Source organism: Phalaenopsis equestris, unplaced genomic scaffold, assembly GCF_001263595.1.
Source record: "Phalaenopsis equestris unplaced genomic scaffold, ASM126359v1 Scaffold000342, whole genome shotgun sequence".
NCBI lineage: Eukaryota > Viridiplantae > Streptophyta > Magnoliopsida > Asparagales > Orchidaceae > Phalaenopsis > Phalaenopsis equestris.
In genome coordinates, this window is record NW_018164784.1 from 302,935 (window position 1) to 322,603 (window position 19,669).

Below are 19,669 nucleotides of genomic sequence, written 5' to 3' on the forward strand. Positions count from 1 at the left end.
TTGTTATAGAGAGATTCTTGTTAGGAGACTAGAGTGTTGTAATAATAAAGACTATTTCACATAAGATTTCATATTTACCATACAATTAATTTAAGAGGGGGAGTATAGTAAATAATAGAGTGATAAATTTGACATTTAAAAAGATGCATGAATTCGATCAGTAGATATAGAATTTTAATTATTGAATATATAAATATGTTATTTATCAAATTTTGCTATAAACTAGAGTGATGTTAAAAATCGACGTTCGTTGTTGTGGCACAAATACTCTCTACTCCGGCGGAAGGAGGGTATCATCGTTCCTAATCATCTCTCCGTCTGTCCGAGCTTCCGCCCTGGCCATGAACGCAGCCACTTTAAGCCCGCTGTCTATTTGTATCCCTAAATTTCACCACAAGCCTCTTCCATTTCGAGAAGGTGAGCTCTCGATTACACACTTTCCCGCCCACTTTAATCTACGCTTAATTCTATACCCTAAACCCTAAAAGCTTAACCAATTTTCTCAATAAAGAAGTATACGATAAGGAAGAAAGAAAAAAAGCCTGGAAATGCTACTCATGAGCTGCTGATTATGCTCTTCAATTAGGTTTCCATTTATTGTACAAGGACGCAAGTTTCTCCATAGCTAATGATCCTAAATGGCGTCCTCACCGGAGACAAACAACCTCTCTTGCTTCACCTTCCTCACGGCACTTAATCTTGCGTAACCGTGTGCACTGTTCTAGCCGTTCACCGGGAAAACATATGAATGCTGATTCAGTCGGTTTTGAGCCACCCAATCCCCCAACGGTCATAGTGGATTCAAGCAGCGAAGTGAATTCTTTTGTGATACGAGAAGAGGAATCCGTGGCAGAATCGTTGGCTCCCACGACTGGGAAGTACAAAAACCGATTTTTGAATTTTGTTCGGCTTGGAAGTGTGGTGGATAACATGGCTGATGCCTTCTTCAGGAGCGAGATCAGGCGGAGGTTGTTTGTGACTGCCTTACTGATTGTGGTCAGTCGGGTGGGTTACTTTATCCCTCTGCCTGGATTTGATAGGAGGTTGATGCCTCAGGACTACCTAAGCTTTGCTTCAGGATCAACTGGTTTGTACTTCTAACAAATTGATAGTCTCACGGTGCATGTTTATTGCCGCCTTACTTGTTTATATCTGTTAAATAACATTGAGTTTAATTTATTTAGGATTTACTAAAATCTAGATCTAGTAAATCCTGGTATTGCTGAACCAACTATTTGATTTGGTTATATTTTATTTAAGTTTTTGATAGATATTTTTATGATTTAGATTTAAATGTAGTAGAACAATAGCTGCCTTGAGGAGCAGAAGCATTAACCTGTTCAATCCTACTTCCTCTAGATATAATAAATTTGGGATTTAGTCTAAAGCAGTATTTAAGAAGGTTGTAGGATTTATGTGACTAAAAAATTGTTTGGCAAGATTTATCTTAAATTCTGGTCAAATATTCCAGCCAAAAAACATCTAAAAGTGCTTTTCTAGTCTTACTGGATACACGGTGTTGCATGAAAACTTATATACCGCTACCTTCCATGGTTTGTGAAAACCATAAAGATAGACAAAATGCTTTAGAACTTATGTTAATTTTGAATATTTATTGATAGAGCTGCTAATGCTTTAAATATGATGTTCCGTGAACTTATATGCTACTGAAATTTTGTTGTATTCCGTAAACATTTGTCATATTATGAAATCAAATTATCACAGTTTTTGTTTTCCTTAGAGCATAGAAGGTACTAGCGAAATTTACAACCAGGATCTCTATTGATCAAATTCAAGAAATTTATTTAAATTTCAGTAAAGAATGCTTTATTTTACTAACTCTCCAGCACCTTAATCAAGTAGATTGTTCTGAGTAACGAGTATCATCGTAAAAAGTGATTTTGATTAACATATGTTGTCTTTTTATATTGATTTCACATTTTTAAGTTCTCAGTGCTTGTGATCTTTGTGTTGATTGAAGTTTATGTTGTTTCAAGTCCATATCTGGTAGCTATTTGAAACCTTCTTTTCTTAGCTAGTGTTTCAGGCATCTGTTCTTGCAAATATTCAAGGTATTAATTATGTACCTTTTTTCTCAGATGAACTTGGTGATTTTTCAGCTGAGCTAAAACTCTCACTTTTCCAGCTGGGGATTAGTCCTCAGATTGCTGCCTCTATTTTGATACAGGTGTCTGTTTTATTCTCTTATCGAAAGATTTACATTTATCTCATTTTATTGAGAAGATGTTTCTTGGTCTCTAATTTCCAGTTGTTGACCATTTTGAGCGTTTGACTTAGATAGCTGTTCAACTTGCATTTTGGGCAAAATTTGCTCTTTTAAATGAAACGAAGTAAATGGCACATCTGTGCTAACTCTCGAGTTATCCTTCCTTATTTTATGATGGTTTTGCACCATCAATAATTTTTTTCTGCTTTTGTGGGTATTGAGGTTACAAGAAATGAATTTTGGTAGTATGTCCAACCTCTCCTTTTAGATTCTTTTTAATACTCTTAGGGTTTATTCATCATGAAAGCAGATTTAATTCTTAATTATCAGACTTGTGCAATTTTATTTATATATTTCATATGCTTTCATCATCATTTGTCTTATCCAGATTAATTTAGTTCGGCAGTATCTATTATACAACGGTGAACATAATTCTTGAGATTGTTATATTTTTTTTCTATTTAATATGCCTAAATCTAGTCTCTGACTTGGGAACATTGCAGAAATTTGTTACAAGAGGGAAAAAAAACTCTTTAATTTCTATGTTCTTATTTCTGCGCTCTTTTTTCTCCATCAAGAATTTACTTATTACTGTGACAGGTTCTCTGCCATATTTTGCCATCACTTGTGAGGCTACGAAAAGAAGGTTTGGATGGTCATGAGAAGATCAAAGGCTATATGTGTGTCTAGTTTTTTATCTCAAGCAGTGAGACTTATCTGATTCTGAAAACCACCAAGTATTCTGTCCTTGTGCTACACTGATGACTAAATGACTTTACTTTTTGATATTAGATGGTGGGCTTCGCTGGGTTTTGCAGTACTGGAGGCTATTATTGTTTCTTGTTACTCACTTCAGTATTCAATATATGCTTCAAGCCAGAGGTATAAAAATTTTCTGCGTGTTAAATTTGTTCCTCAATAGCTTACTTGCTTGGCTATTTTTGTCATCTTATGCTCCGTAAACTAGGAAGTAAGGAAAAAATTTCCATTCCTAAAACTTCGTCAAATAATCAAGCCCCACACTACGCTTCTTTGGGATGGCCATGGAGCAGAATTGTAGTTCAAGAAATAACCAATCAAACTAATTTTTTTATTTTCATGTTGTGTTGCAATTCAAGTAAATTCTATTTTTCAGATATGAAATTGCAGCTGTGTGTACTTTTTCTGGGATTAAATTTGAATGGTTTGCATGAAATATAAAAGTAAGCTTGGAAGGCGCACCCTTAGAATTTTCTGCTTCAAATTTTGAGCTTATCCAACTAGAAAGTTAGAATATTAATAAGAAATAGACTTGTTTGGTAGGCTATTTTTGTCTACCTGCTGGTTCAATTATTCTACACAGTCAACATTTCCTTACCACATTATTAACCTTATCCCAAGTATTTGTGATTGATTTAATCAAAACTTCAATTATTCTTATTGAATGTCATATTAGGTGTTACTTCCATTTTATCTAACCTTTTTATGTATCTTTTAAAAATTTTAGCCGTTTGTTTGCTCTTTTTCATTACGAGTCCTTTTAAATTATTTTAGCCACCAGCCATATTGATGTATCTTTTACATTTTGTTGTTGATGGCCAAATCACCTTTTTTTTTTTTTTTTTCCACCTCCTCCCGTTCAATAGGTGTTACTCCAACTATTGTTCACATATAATCACTTTTCTTTTCATGTGCTTTATTTCTACAACAATTGTTTGTTTTTAATTTCTTTATTCCCAAGTACTTGGAATTACTTAACATAGTGACTCTAATTGAAATTCTATGAAATCTACGTTAAGTCTCCATTAACTTTTCTTATAAAATTCTTTCCTTTTGACACTTTTGCACGCTCAGAGTTTTTTTGCTTCACAATTTTGAGCTTATCCAACTAGAATGTTAGAGTACTGAAAATAAATAAACTTGTTTGGTAGGCTATTTTTTACTACCTGCAGGTTCAATTATTCTAAACCGATTCAACGTTTTCCTTACCATATTATTAACCTTATCCCAACTATTTGTGATTGATTTAATCAAAGCTTCAATTATTCTTATAGAATGTCATACGAGCTGTTATTTCGATTTTATCTAATTTTTTTTTATATCTTTTAATAATCTTGGCCGTTTGTTTACTCCTTTTCATTACAAGTCCTTATACTTTATTTTAGCCTCCAACCATATTAGTGCATCTTCTACATTTTGTTGTTGATGGCCAATTCACCTATTTTTCTTTTCCACCTTTGCTCCTTCAATAGGTGTTACTCCAACTATTGTTCCCTTATAATCACTTTCTTTTTATGTGCTTTCTTATTTCTACAACGATTGTTTGTTATTGATTTCTTTATTCCCAAGTATTTGGAATTACGTAACATTGTCACTCTATTTGAAATTCGATGAAATCTACCTCAAGTCTCCATTAAATTTCTTATAAAAGTCTTTCCTTTTGACACTTTTTTATCTAAACCATCCCCTTCAAATTTTATGAATTTTTCAATATTATTTATTTATTATTATTATTATATTCGGTTTACTTAATAGATCTCCTACCTTATTATATTTTCATCTTCCAATATTTTTTTCTAATTAATTTAATACAAACTAATAAGGCATTTTGTGTCCTCAATCTTTATCATCCTAATCATGAACTCTATAGGTTTTCCAACTTTCAATTACTTCAAAGACATCTTATGTGGAAAAATTATAATGAACCTATAACATATATGACTTCATCTTCCAATACTATTGAATAATAATTATTAATTCCTCATATTTTGTACTTAAATGTCATGCACTTAGCCTTTATCCTCTAAACTCTATATTTTTCCAAAATATTTCACTATTGGCTAACATTCTTGCAAACAGTGTCCCGCTCTCGGCGCCTTGCGATGGGCTATGGGTGCTCAAGCGCCCATTGGATGTTCCCAGACCGAGTAGGCGCTTAGGCTCCCAATGCGGGCGCTTAGGCGCTCACTTATGGCACTGAGCCGCCAACTACCCTAGAGCTCGGCGCCGAGGCGCCAAGTTTAGGCGCCCATAATAGTTAGTGATGGAATTACAGTTTTTAATCTCAATTTCAAGCCTTTTTGTTGAGTTTTGTTGTTTCTTTCTTTTATATTCTTTGACAAGCTTCCCTGTGAAGGTGATGAGTGTCGAAAAGGTGAATTTCAATGATTCGACGTGATTTTTGTGTCAGATTTAAGAAAGAAGATTGTTGGAGCAAGTCATATAAGTTTCTTCGTGTGAGTGTGGAGAATAAACTTGTGTGAGTCCTTTGTAAAACTTTTTGAATTGCACAATGAAATTTGTGGTGATTTGGCTTCGTGTTTTTTTCACGTTCTCGGGTTTTTCCACATAAAATTCATATGTATTTTTCTGGTTGCTTTGATTGTGCTTCCGTGTTTATATATATTTTTTTTTCTGATTTTCTTAAATCCTGTGATCTTATTTCGCTGCGAAATTAAAAAAAGAGACTCTTTTGGGGTAGTTTCTTAACAAACTATTATCAGAGCATGGAGGAGGTTCGATTCGAGTGGGAGCAATGGCCGAGAAGCAAGGTTCAAGGTGGAGAAGTTCAATCGGATGAACTTCGCATTCTGGAAGATGCAGGTGGAGGATTTGTTGTATTAAAAAAATTATACTTGTCACTATAAGGAATTACAAAGAAGCTTGAATCGATGGCTATGGAGGAACGAGAAGTATTGAATTGAACGACACTAGTTTTGACAGACTGACACTTTTTTCATTTGTTGTGCTCAACATTGTGAATATGAAAATTATGGTGGATTTCATGGCGGCACTAACCAAGATGTATGAAAAACCTTTAGTTTCCAATAAAATTTTTCTGATGAAGAAATTATTTGACGTGAAGATGATGGACAGTTCAGTGACAGAGCATCTCAATAACTTAAACACTATGAAGAGCCTGCTGTGTTATGTGAGGATCAAGTTTGACGATGAGGTCATAACACAATGATATTATCTTCATTGTCAGAAAACTGAGATGGTTTTGTAACAACTGTGAGTAATTCTTCAGGGGCTTCGAAGTTGAACTTCGATGACATTGTGAGTCTGATTTTGAATGAAGAAGTTTGCTGAAAAGTAGCCAATGATGAATCTTCAGGTTCTGTGTTGAATGCTGATAACAATTGAAGGAATTTGGGCAGGAATACAAGAAGAAAGATCTAAGTCCAAGAAGGGAAATCTCAAGTCAACCAGCGAAGAATGTTGGAACTGCAACAAGAAATGACATTTCAAGAAGGACTTCAAAGCTCTAAGAAAAGTTGGTGGTGGATGATAGGAAATTAATCTTTCTATTAATGTTTTCACAGGTGAAATTCAAAATTAGTGTTATCTCTAGTCAACACTGAATCTTGGATAATGGATTTAGGTGCCTCTTTTTATGCTTGCCCCAATAAAGTTATATTTAAAACTATACTCAGAATGATCTAGGGAAAGTTTATTTGGGAGATAACAATGCCTGCAGATAGTAAGAAAGGGTGATGTTGATATCAAGTTGTCAAATAGAGTAGTCTAGAAGTTTACTGAAGTCAGATATGTTTCTATTTTGAAAAGAAATCTTATCTCTGTGAGCCAGCTGACAAAGTTAAGACTTGTGCTACTGTTATAGGTGATTCGTGGAAGGTGATTAGAGTGGTATTGGGGATGGCTCAGGGCAACATTGAAGGCGCCTTTTATCTGATTAATGAAATGACTGATTTTATTGATGTGGTTGGAACCAGGGTGGTTACAGGTCTGTGGCACCTTAGGCTTTGCCATATGAGCGACAAAAGTATGAAGTCCTTATTTTCAAAGAATAAACTTCAGGGCCTGAAATCAGTTAATCTGTATTTCTGTGAAGATTTTATTTATGACGAATAGAAGTTTCTTTCTCCAATGGTTGGCCGGTGGTGAAATTAAAGAAACTGTAGTTAGTTCATACTGCCGTATGAGGTCCTACTCCAGTTTAGTCCATTATAGGTTCTCACTATTTTGTCATATTTATTGATTATCACACGAGAAATGTATGAGTTTATTTCTTAAAGCAAAAATCTAATTTATTTGAAGTTTTTAAGAAATGGAAGACTATTGTAGAAAATGAGATAGACTTGAAGCTGATGTTCTGAAATCAGATAATGAGGGTGAGTATCGTGATTAAAGGTTTAGGAATTTCTGCGCTACAGAGGGGTTCAGGTATGAGTTCACTGTCCCAAGGACACTGCAATAGAATGATGTAGCTGAGTGCATGAACATAACAATCAGGAGCATGAGATTGCATGCAGACTTGCCAAAACAGTTTTGGGTTGAAGTAGTGAACACTGTAGTTTATCTGATCAACCGTAGTCCATCGGTACCTTTGGAGGAAAGCTTACCTGAAGAAGCTTGGAGTGACAAAAATGTATGTTTATCCCATTAAGAGTATTTGGGTGTTCTGCATATGTGCATGTTTATGCAGGGTCTATGAGCAAACTTAACTCAAAATCTGTCAAGTGCACATTCATTGGATATGAATAAGATGAGTTTGGGTACAAGTTATGGAAATATCGAAATCAGAAATTCTTCAAAAGTAGGGACATCACTTTCAACGAAATGGAGAAGTGCAAGGCAGGGTTAGAACTTAGGACAATTCATCAGCTACTTCTGAAGAATCCAGATATGTGGAGATAGATGGTACTGGTGATCACGAAGATGAAGAAAGAATAAGTGCTCAAATAGAAGGAGCACTGAAAGTTCTTCAGTCGTCTGCTACAGAAGTCAGAATATCCAACAGGGTGAAACAACCCATACAAATGTATTCTCCTTTTTTACACTATTTATTATAATTGATAGTGATGAACCAGAGTGCTTTGAGGATGCCACTCAAGTTGAAGATTCAAAGGAGTGGGAGCTCGCCATGGATGAATAAATGCAATCTTTGGAATTAAATTAGATTTGGGTTTTGACGGTACTACCAAATGCAAAAGAGTACTTCATAACAAGTGGGTCTACAGGCTGTAAGAAGAGTCAAATGGTAACAAACGCTACAAGGCAAGACTTGTGAAGGTTTTCTAGCAGAAGGAATGAGTGAATTACATAGAGACCTTCTCCTCAGTGGTGAAGATGACGACTGTCATGGTTGTGCTGAGTCTGGTAGAGAAGAAGATCTACAAATGGAGTAAATGGATGTAAAAATAGCTTTTTTACATGGAAATTTGGAAGAGGTGCTATACATGATGCAACCACTAGGTTACAAGATTTCAGACAAGGAAGGTTTGGCCTGCGGATTGAAGAAGAGCCTTTATGGCTTGAAGCAGGCCCCGAGACAGTGGTACAAGAGGTTTAACATGTTTATGTTAGACAATGGGTATATGAAGTGTCAGGCAGACTACTATTGCTTCATCAAACACTTCAGTAACTGTTATATTTTATTCATTTTGTATGTTGATGTCATGCTGATTGCAGGGGCATATATGGAGAAAAATTAAGGATTTGAAGAAACAGTTATCAAGTGAGTTCGAGATGAAGGACTTAGGTCTAACCAGAAAAATTTTCGGGATGAGAATCAGCAGGGACAGAGTGCAGGAACACTAAAGTTATCTCAGACATAGTATGTTGAGAAGATCTTACAAAGGTTCAACATGAGTGAGGTGAAACCAGTTTGCACTTTCTTAGGTAGTCACTTCAAACTATCTAAAGAGCTATCACTAAACTCTGAAGCAGAGCAAGCACAAATGGAGAGAATTTCTTATGCTTCAGCAGTTGGTTTGATGTATGCGATGATTTGTACTAAGCTAATTATTCCATATGCAGTGAGAGTGGTCAACTGATACACGTGCAATCTCGACAGACATCCTTGAGAGGCAGTAACGTGGATTCTCAGGTATTTGAGAGGAACAATCAACATGATACTTTGTTATGGAAATGCATGGATCTGTCTACAGGGATTCATAGATTCATATCTGGAAGGAGATGTGGACAGTAGGACAACGTGGTACATCTTTACATTAGGGAACACAACAGTGAGTTGGATTTCTAGGTTGTAGAAATCGTTGCACTTTCAACTACGGAGGCCGAATATGTTGTTATTACTAATGCTAACAAGGAAATGACTTGACTACAAAATTTTTTGACATAATTGGGCAAGGAGCAGAGGATTGGGAAGCTCTACAGTGACCATATGAGTGCGATTAATCTTACTAAGAACACTACTTTCATGTCAGGACGAAACACATTCAACTCATATATCATTTCATTTGATATTTTTTAGAAGATGAGTAGTTATTTCTAGAAAACGTACATACAACTGAAAATCCTGCGATTATTTTAATGAATGTGGTAATTGTTGAGAAATTGAAGCTGTGCTTGGATTCAGTTGAGTTTCATGAATGTTGAGATCGGGATTGAGCCACACCACGATACGTGATTATGAAGACGATTCAGATTGAGGTGCTGGTACAGAGGACTGAACTCGATGCTATCAGTCTCCAAGTGGGAGATTGTTAGGTGTGGAGTATGATTGGAGCACCCATGAGCAGTAGGTAGGCTGACTTTATTGCAGACATGCCCTGGGCTATGGGCGCTCAAGCGCCCATTGGGTGTTCCTAGACCAAGCAAATGGAAATCCTACACACAATGTGGGTGCTTAGGCGTCCAATGTGGGAGCTTAGGCCCCCACTTCTGGCACTGAAGCACCCGCTACCCGAGAGCTCGACCCCAAGTTTGGGTGCCTACGCGTCCAAAACACATAGTGATGGGATTACAATTTTTAATCCCGATTTCAAGTTTTCTTTTGTTGAGTTTCATTATTTATTTCTTCTGTATTCTTTGACAAGCATCCCGGTGAAGGCGAGGAATGTCGAAGAGGTGGATTTAGGTGATTCAACGTGATTTTTGCATTGGATCTAAGATGGAAGATTGTTGGTGCAAATCCTGTAAGTTTCTTCATGTGAGTTTGGAGAAGACACTTGTGTGAGTCCTTTATAAAACTTTCTGAGTTACATAGTGGAAATTGTGTGGTGTGGCTCCATGTTTTTTTCCCATCTTCAGGTTATTCCACGTAAAATTCTTGTGTATTTTTCTGGTTGTTTTGATTGTGCTTCTGTGTTTAAATTTTTTTTATTCCGGTTTTCTCGAATCCTATGATCATATTCCGTGGTGAAATTAAAATGGAGACTCTTTTACTGTAGTTTTCTTAACAACTTAGAACTTTTACAATAGGTTCTATGGGTAGGAGGATGAAACATCTGATTAGTTTATCAGAGGAAGAGTGGGGTTTTGATTTAAATCTAGTAGGCTGATTGAGTTATTGGCTTGGCTTCGTGATGCATGAGGAGCGTCTGATCGGTACCATGTAGGAGAAATAAGAGAAAAAAAAAACAAACCCGAAAGGGAGTAGTACATTGAAGATATAATTGGTTTGTCCTACCAGCCTACATCTAATATAAGAGATGGGGAGGAAATATTTTATTAAGTAAAATATGAGGAAGATTACTCGTCTTTCACTAGGCATTGTCTCTCTCTCTCTCTCCATCTATTTATCTATTTTGTTTGTTTTTTTGGTGCGATATATGATTTGGCTTGGGCTTAAGTGCACTTTCCTTGAATTTTTAGTGTTAGGGGTATTTATAGGCGTTGGGCTGATTGGATGAGGTCTTGGCATGATACCATTGCTGGAGGGCGAGTTGGCTGTCTATTGGAAAGGAATGCCTAGTGGAACAGATGGACAATAAAGAAGCAACTTGATTCGACATGGTAGACATCGAACAATCAGTTGTTGATCCACAATTGGCATTTCTAAGAGCTTTGGGGATTCGTGGCTTTTAGTTGTTATTGAGTCAAGGAAACTTCAAATTGAGGTTGTCAGAGTAGCCACACGGAGTCCTTTGAATGGTTGAAGCAGGTGCAATAGTTGTTGTATATCGGGTTAATATGTTAAATCTTCTAAAACCCATAGGAAGACCCATTTCTGAGCAGTTGATGGCCCATAGAGGATGTAGATTCGGTCGAAAAATAAGGTAGATCGACAACTCATTGATTCGATTGAATTCCTTCCTTGATTGATTCTCTAGTCCCATTCTGGGTGGATGGATCGTTAATATTTGTGACACATTTCAAGATCAATAAAATTCATATAATGATTGTTTCATTGTTCCATATAATTTTTCATTTAATTGTCTTAAGAAAAAAATTACCTCCATAAAAAGTTCTCTAGGCATAAAACCAATTTGATTTTGTTACTTCCATAATATTTTTACACCTTTGCTCCAAATCATGATTGCAAGATTTTATTTTAATGGATTTAAAACTTGTAAATGTGTAGTAATATCTCTAGTGCTTTGTTCCAAATCAAGATTGATGAGACTTATTTTAAAGGGTATAAATTATATAGGCTTATGCTGAATCTTACTTTTGTATGCATTATGTTGGTTTTTAGATGCTAGAAATAAAATAGGTTACTAAGCTTAACTTGAATTTTAAAAACAACAAATTTTTCATTTCCTTCCGAAACATTTATCTATTGGAAGTGGCCTAGTTCATTCTTTTAACTCTTCCGATTATTTTTGCAGTCGGTTTAGTATGTATTAATGAAAAACTTAATGCATTATATGTTAACTACGAGTGAGAATTAACGTGCACAATTTTAGTTCTATTTTCGGAACCTCTGCTAGTTGAGATTTATTTTCTGATGTCAGGTTAAAGCACGTTGTGATCACAAGCTTTTTGTTGGTGATGGGTGCAATGTCCATGACATGGATTGCTGACACAATCTCAGAGTCTGGATTTGGTATTTTATTTTAGGAAGATCTACATACATATCACTCAGTTCCTATGAATTTACATAGAATAAACATCTAAACATCAAAATTTACATACACACCTCCTTGCCTACGCATGAAAGGTGTATTTTACTTTTTAAAAATTAAAATGGTGGTATTTTTTATTTGATATGAACAATTTGGTGGTTATACATATAAAAAAATAAACTTTAGGTTTTAGATATACAAATACATAGGAATTGGGTGGTACGTATGTAAATGGCTCTTTATTTTATCTTTTTGAAAATTTTCATCATTGATTCTACTTATATAACAGGCTTATCTTCCTTTGCTATGGGTTTTCTTCATCCAGTGTCACATTGGTTGATTGAATGCTCCTTGTAAATCTAATATTTTTATTCACATTTTAGGTCACGGCTCTTCTTTGATAATCTGCGCTGGGATACTAACTGGCTACACGGAGACACTGTTCAAGATGATGTCTCATTTTTCAGGTTTAACTCTATTGTTTTTCCCTATAAAATGGTCTTATTCCATTACATAGTCTTAAAATTTTCCTTCTTTCTTCACTGAAGATATTATAATGCTAGTAAAAAGAAGTACATCCCAATTATTACAAGCTACATCTGAAATGGCATCTCTTTTTATTAGTTTAATTTAGCATATACATTCCCATAACTGATTTATTCATGTTTTTCTTTTGTTGAAAAATTTAAGTGAGGAATAATAAACTTTTCTTATTCCGATTTGTAGAAGTGAAACAACATTTATAGCCTTAGTTGCGAGTCTATAATAGAAAAGAAAAGAAAAAAAAGAGCCAATCAAAAGCGAAAAAATAGGAATGAAGTTAACTTGATCGCTTACAATAAATTGGGGAGTGATTGTAGCTAAGAATCTCTTTTCTTTTAAGCTGGTGAACAAGTGAACAACATGTGGCAAGCCAGCATATGGCGGATGGAGGAATGCTGCTAAGGGACCTTGATTGTAAGTGATTTGAGGCAGATTTGTTGTAATGCTAGAATTGAGGAGTTGATTCTAGGATTTCCACACTCTGATGTAAGTTAACAATATATATCTATAATTCTTAGTTTGGAAGTAAAGTTGTCGGATTGTGATTGATTACTAGCTTTAGTAAGGATATACATAATGGAAGGTTTGGTTGGAGACTTGGAGTATAATTAACTCGGAGCATTAATTATTGTATTTTTTTTCCTTCATGAAGTTTCTATCCATTTTAATATGTTTAGTCTTATCAAGGTGGACTTGATTCTTAGCAATATAGACAGTAGCTTGATTGTGTAATAACTTAATAAAATAAAATAAATTAGAATGAAATATAAGAAAAAAAATTTAACTAGTTTAGTGTCGGTTCAAACATAACCGTCGAGGTGGTTTCTATTTAGTAGACGAATGTCTCCATTTGGAGAGATGACAAAGAAGTCAAGATAGAGAGAGAGAGAGAGAGAGAGAGCGAGAGAGTGGAGAAGGAAGAAGACTTACGAGCAAAACCCTTGTGGAGATATTCCTGAGACGGAGAGCAACATTTGGCTTTGAGGTGTGGAAGAAGGAGAAGATGTTTGTCGACGTCGGAGTCAAGTGAGGGAAGTCGAACGCTTGACTGGAGATTAAGAAGATAGGAAGAAGTTTTTGTGTGAAGGAGGAAGAGAAAAAGAAGCCAAGTGAGAGCAAAAACAAGACAAACGATGACTTTTGATGAGCATATTGAAGGGTTGTTCGACACAGGAAGTGAACCAGATAGGTTGAGGCAGATTTTTCAGCGTCATGTGACCTCAAGCGCATGCAAGCAGTGCAAAAGGTGGCGATTGAATGCAATCGAGAGAAATGATGGCCTTGTGTTTGATTAGCCATGTTGATGATCAAGGATTAACCAAAAGATAACGTGTGGGAGTCGGGTTTTGTGATCTCGCATGTCTAGGCAGCTTCAGTGCAATGTGTGAAGGAAGAAGGCTAAGTATAACAAATTTGTCTTGATTATAAGCCAAGCCGAGCCTAAGGAGTTAAGGTGCTTATGTTTTGCTAAAATCAAATGACATTATAAAAATCATTGATTTCTTATAATTATTTACAAGATACTTAGTCCTTTAAATAAAGCTTAGGTTATTTAATAAATAATAATAAATAAAGCTTAAGTTATTTCATAAATAATAATAAATTACATGAAAATATTAATCTTAACTATCATATTACATAAAAGTATTAAATTGATTATTTATAAGATAAATAATAAAAACTAATTAAAATAATAATAATGATGATAATTATTAATCGAATTGAATTTATTAAAAGTTACATGCTATATCTAAACATTAAAAAAATAATGTAATTTAAATAAATGAGATTAAATTTCAATAGAAATAGTATTAGTAATTTAAAGAAATAGAATAATATAAGGAATACTTTCAATATTATCTAGAGAAAAACATTAGTAAAATTACAAAAACTAAATGATAAACATCAACTAGGATCTTTAGCTTTGTATATACTTAATTATGCGGAAGGCTAGTCAGGCTTAAAAGAAACATGATATTTAATAATAGAATAAAAGATAATAATAATAACAATAATAGTGGCTAGCACTGATATTGATATTTTATATTGATGAATAGGTGCTCCTCTTAAGAAGTGAGAGTGGAAAGAAAATAAAAGCAATACAATTGAGGTTGAGGTGAATACTCATTTTCTTATGTTATGGTAATATTTTTACTTCTTTTATACAAAATGTATTTATTATTAGTGTTATTAGTTATATTAAAATCACTGTATAATTATGATTTATGATTCTATTAAATTTTTGTTTATACTGTAAGAATGACATGTATACTCAATATTATTTAAATTATCATAAATATTGAATATTATACAAGTATATTGACTGCTATCTAAATGAAATTAAAATGATAATTTATTAGATAATAATTGCCATCACATACTTGTATATTCATGTTGACTATGATGAAGTTCACCTCTTTATGATATCAGCAGGACAATGCTGTATCCAGGCATGTAAATGAAAAAGATTATTAATATTGATATACATTACTAATATAATTTTAGACGGAAGTTGTATAAATAGAAGGTTATAGATAAGAAAATGATAAATTATAGTATAATGGAATATTATGAAACTTATTGAATTGCCATATTTGATTAATAAATTGTTTCTTGTTCTATGTTAATTTATCTTTGATCGAATAACATTCATATTGCTTTTTTATTCATATTACTATAATTTAGGAGTTTGAGTACTCACTTGATTTTGTAATTCATTGTTGTTTTAAACTAATATTTAATTTAATTATTTCATTAAAAAATGAGTAATAGAAGAAAAAATATTTATAGAAGACGCAAACAAATTTAACTATGATTAATTTTATAAATATTTTAATTTAATTTCTTTTTTGTAGTGGCTCTTTCATTTACTTTTGGATCAATAACTGATAGTAATAGAAAATAGAAATAGAAAAAATTAATTTACTGTCTTATTTTTGTTCTTGTCTTGATTAATTCAAAGTCTCGGGCCGGATCGTGACAGATTGTCACATCTCATTAGTATACACTGTGTAATGGAAACTTTTAAATGTTTGAGAAGCTGTTTAAGCCAAATACTTTCACCAATTTTATGGATCATGGATCTTGAATTCTGCTTTAACATTATTATGAGCTACAATAGGGTGTTTTTCGCTTTTACATGTGACTGTATTTTCATATTAATGAGCAATAATCTTGTGTGAATTTATGATTTGTTATAAATCCAACGTAACTAATATTAGTGATGATTTCTATGACCGCGTCGGTTCTCTTTTTAAAGAACCTTTTAGGATTCGATGTATCTTATGTACAACATCTAGGTGCTTCTTTATGGATTTGTTCGTAAACTAATTTACAATACTAATTGACATCAAATAGGCCTGATATGAGATAGATAGATATGTTATCCTTCTAATCATTGGAACCTTTGTCAATTGGAGCTTAATCTTCCATACTCCAAACTCTGTTGTATAGATTCGTTGGTTTATTTTTTCGGTTTACATCCAAATATATCATATTCTTTTAATAAGTACCAGGAGTATTTTCATAGCGAGGCAAATATTCCCCTTCTTTATTAGTTGTTTCCCTGTCTAGGAAATATTTTGATAAGTCAAGGTGTTTGATTTCAAATTCCTTGGCCTGGAAAACTTTCAGCTTGTCTGTCTCTTTTGTATTATCATGTAGATACCTTTTCTAAATCCCCATTTAGAAAAGCATATTTTTCATTCTAGTTGGTGGAGTAACTAGTGTAATTTACAACTTGAGAAAAAGTCTTCTTGATAGTGTTCATCTTAGCAACTGGGGTAAAAGTTTATTATAAACAATTCCATAGGCTTGAGTAAAATCTCTTGCAACTAATTTTGCTTTGTGACGGTCAGCACTTCAATCATCTATGTATTTCACATTTCAATTTGCATCTAATAGGTTTTTTCCCATTGGGAGATTCTGAAATATTGCTCGTACCATTTATTTAAAGGTCCTAAAGCTCTTCATGATCTGCATTTTTTTCATTCACATATTTTAAATTTTCTTGAATTTGTTTGGAATTTTTATGCTTGAAAGGCTTTCATTGAAGGCATCAAACTTAGGAGATAGTGTTTTAACAGGAAATGTAATGATTGATAAAGTGATTGAAGGAAGTTTTTTTTTTTGAGAGCAAAACTATAAATGTTTAGATTATCCTCAGAATCAGTATTACCTGGTTGTGAAGTAATGTTAGGATTCAAGCCAGATTTTGATTTTAATTTAAGAGAAATGCTATGCTGTACATTGCCAATTGAATTTTTTTTCTTCTAGAATAGGCAATTCCTTTGTATCTACTTGCTCTACATGATATTTAAAGCTTTCGGGGAATTCAAAAGATTGAGAGTGAGATTCAATTGAGCTTGAAACAGTTCTATGTTGAGATACTAATAAAGTAAGACTAGTATTATTGAAAGCACATATTCATAGTGTGAGATTCATAGAGTGAGTTGATGCTTTCCCTGTGAATGTAAAATTTTTGGGAAGGATGATTGATTTTCAAAGAAGTTTTAAATTTTTGGCAGTTTAATATTTTTTTAGTATTTGGAGAATATCTTGTGTTTTGGCTCGCTAGGAGAGTAGCTAATAAAAAAAATACATTTTATGGTCTAGTTTACTTCTTTGATGAAAAGAATTATGCACAAAGGCACAAAAGTCAAACAGCTTAGAGGAATGGTTGAGATAAGCCTATTTCTAGGATAGGCTTAGTTGTGAGTCGATAATGAGTTTTGATTTTTAAAGTTCTTTATTGCATGAATATGGAGCAATCGGGGTGGTCTTCAATATTATTTTTTGATATTACTAGTGATCATAATTAATCCAAAATATGTCTATTTTCCCTTATGTTATTCTATTTTGTTTAGTAGGAGACTATGGCTATAAGAATTTTAACAAACAATTTCTTATTTTAAGAGACATTCGTTAAACATGAAATGAAAATATTCTTTTTCAGTGTTGGCCCCAATTACTTGAATTTTGGCTTTGAATCCGGTTTTTATTAAAGAATGAAGTTAAAAAAATCATAATCTTGTTTAGATTTCTCTTTCATTAAAAGATCCAAGTGATTTTAATGTGCAATGAAAGACATAAACCACCTTGCATCCAAGATATTGTTCACTTGAGATGCTCCCTAAATGTCACAATGGATAATTACAGGAGGATGGAATGTTTTATAAGGATCCTAGTGTGTTTGATGATTGGCAGGTTTCAAGCTAAAAGGCTTCAGGATTAGCGTTGATGAAAAGGAAGGTAGACAAATTTTTAATGTACATGAAATTTGGATGACTAAGGCTAAGTCTCATAGTATTATTGTTCTCTCGTTGCAGAAATATACATATTGAGCTTATTTTTCTTTGTTTTCAGGATTTCTTGCATTATTTAATAGATAAAGATCAACATTTTCTTCACATCGCCAATTATTCTTTCCAAATCTTATTTTAGCATTAATAATGAGAATGAAGAAATGTAGTGATATAATTCATATTTACGGTAACTTTGTTGATTGATAACAAGCTACTTGAAGGCTTAGGAACTTAAATAGCTAAGCTATGAACTAAAGAGATAGTAACGTTGATAGTTGGAATGCTATTTATTTGTGATATTGATCAATGACAATTTTGACTGCATAGTCCTTAAATACGGATGAAGAGTTTGAACAAAGAAGATATTCCTTCTCATAACATCAGATATTCTAGATTCCATGATCCTTGATTGGCGATTTTGATTTTGGACACCAAAGACATTCAAGATCATACCTTTTTGAACAACTGCACCGATGTTGATCTTTGGTGTTGAGGGCTTTATTTTGAACTATATAGACAATTTGGGGCATGTTTTTGAAATACCAGAGTTGCCATGGAATCTTGATTCTTGGTGAGTTGTGCACCTGAGGAGGAGCAATTTTTTTACAAGATTGTCATGATTTAAGAAGACTTTAGAACAGTTTTGAGAAAGATTAGAAATCTAAGGGGACGTGAAGGATAGAAGCTAGAGATCGATGGAAGGATGAGAAATGTAAAGAGCAATGGAAGAGAAGGATGGCTTTGATATAATGTTGAAAAATATGGGAGAAGAATACTACATTTTTTTTATTCCTATAGGTAGAAGATGTACAATATGTATTGCTCTAGTTACGCGTTTAGAATAGAAAAAAATCAGGCCATATTTAACTCAAAAAGAGAAAAACAAATAAGAATGGAATTTTAAGCTCTAGTTATATAAAGGGTCTAAAGAGAAAAATCTTATATGCATTATGAGAATTGATTATAAGTGGGCAATGATTGAAAAGCTTGATGCTAGATAAGCATGTTCATCCGATTATTTTTATCTTAATTTTTAAGCATGTACTCATTTAGTTTTAACATGTTATAAAATACTGAATGTATATGTTATAAGGACATCATATTGAGTTTATTTTCTTAAAATGATTAATGCATTTTAAAAAAGCATTATAAACTCTAGTTTTGTTTTTAGAATATTATCAATTCTACTTTCGGTATCTTCTATTTTTAGTATTTTTTAATTTTAGTGGTTTCTACTATTAGAATTAATTTTTGTGGGTAATTTCTATTTTTTTCTTCTACCATGAGGATTTTGTGGCCTTCCCCAAATATTTATGTTTCAATCAAGTCTTAGGAAATTGAAGATGAATAATTATTTCTCCCTTCTGAAAGCCAACATGATATCAGAGAGGGAAATAATCGTCAAAATCACAATTTAATCTCGTCGGCAAGGTCGCTTGCTTGTTCTGGGCGTCGTGCTCGCCTCCTTTCACTCTGCTTTTGCTTGAAATCTTACGACTTCTAACTGTGACTAGTTGGAAAAACAAACAAGATTGCGGTGTATGGATACCTCCAAAACTTCAGTCTTTATCCCACTTCCGCTGGTCATCTATCTAACTGGATGGGAAAGAAGATGGGATCGTGGTTCTGCAGCCTATCACTCCTATAGAGTATCAATTCCCTCACGATTATGCAACATATCGATTGCGCGACGTCCTTAGTTGTTGAGGGTTATGGATCGTTGAGTTTTGGGTTTGCCACGACATCGAGAGTGCAACTTCTTCTCCGTCGAATTTTTCTCAAATGTGAAATAACTCGCGGAAGTCCGATCTCATGATTTCAATCACAGTCGTTTAACTTAC

At 33.7% G+C, this 19,669-nt stretch overlaps 1 protein-coding gene across 1 annotated transcript in view; it reads left to right on the forward strand.

Moving 5' to 3' along the window:
• The first annotated feature begins 238 nt into the window (after nucleotides 1–238).
• The window catches only part of LOC110025910 (preprotein translocase subunit SCY2, chloroplastic), a 58,237-nt gene continuing 38,806 nt past the window's right edge, over nucleotides 239–19,669 (forward strand). The window contains exons 1-7 of the mRNA XM_020726604.1: nucleotides 239–417; nucleotides 587–1,087; nucleotides 2,100–2,188; nucleotides 2,828–2,907; nucleotides 3,020–3,109; nucleotides 11,872–11,963; nucleotides 12,366–12,449. Coding sequence (XP_020582263.1) covers nucleotides 342–417; nucleotides 587–1,087; nucleotides 2,100–2,188; nucleotides 2,828–2,907; nucleotides 3,020–3,109; nucleotides 11,872–11,963; nucleotides 12,366–12,449 — 1,012 coding nt within the window. The 5' untranslated portion in view covers nucleotides 239–341. The remainder of the gene's footprint in view (nucleotides 418–586; nucleotides 1,088–2,099; nucleotides 2,189–2,827; nucleotides 2,908–3,019; nucleotides 3,110–11,871; nucleotides 11,964–12,365; nucleotides 12,450–19,669) is intronic.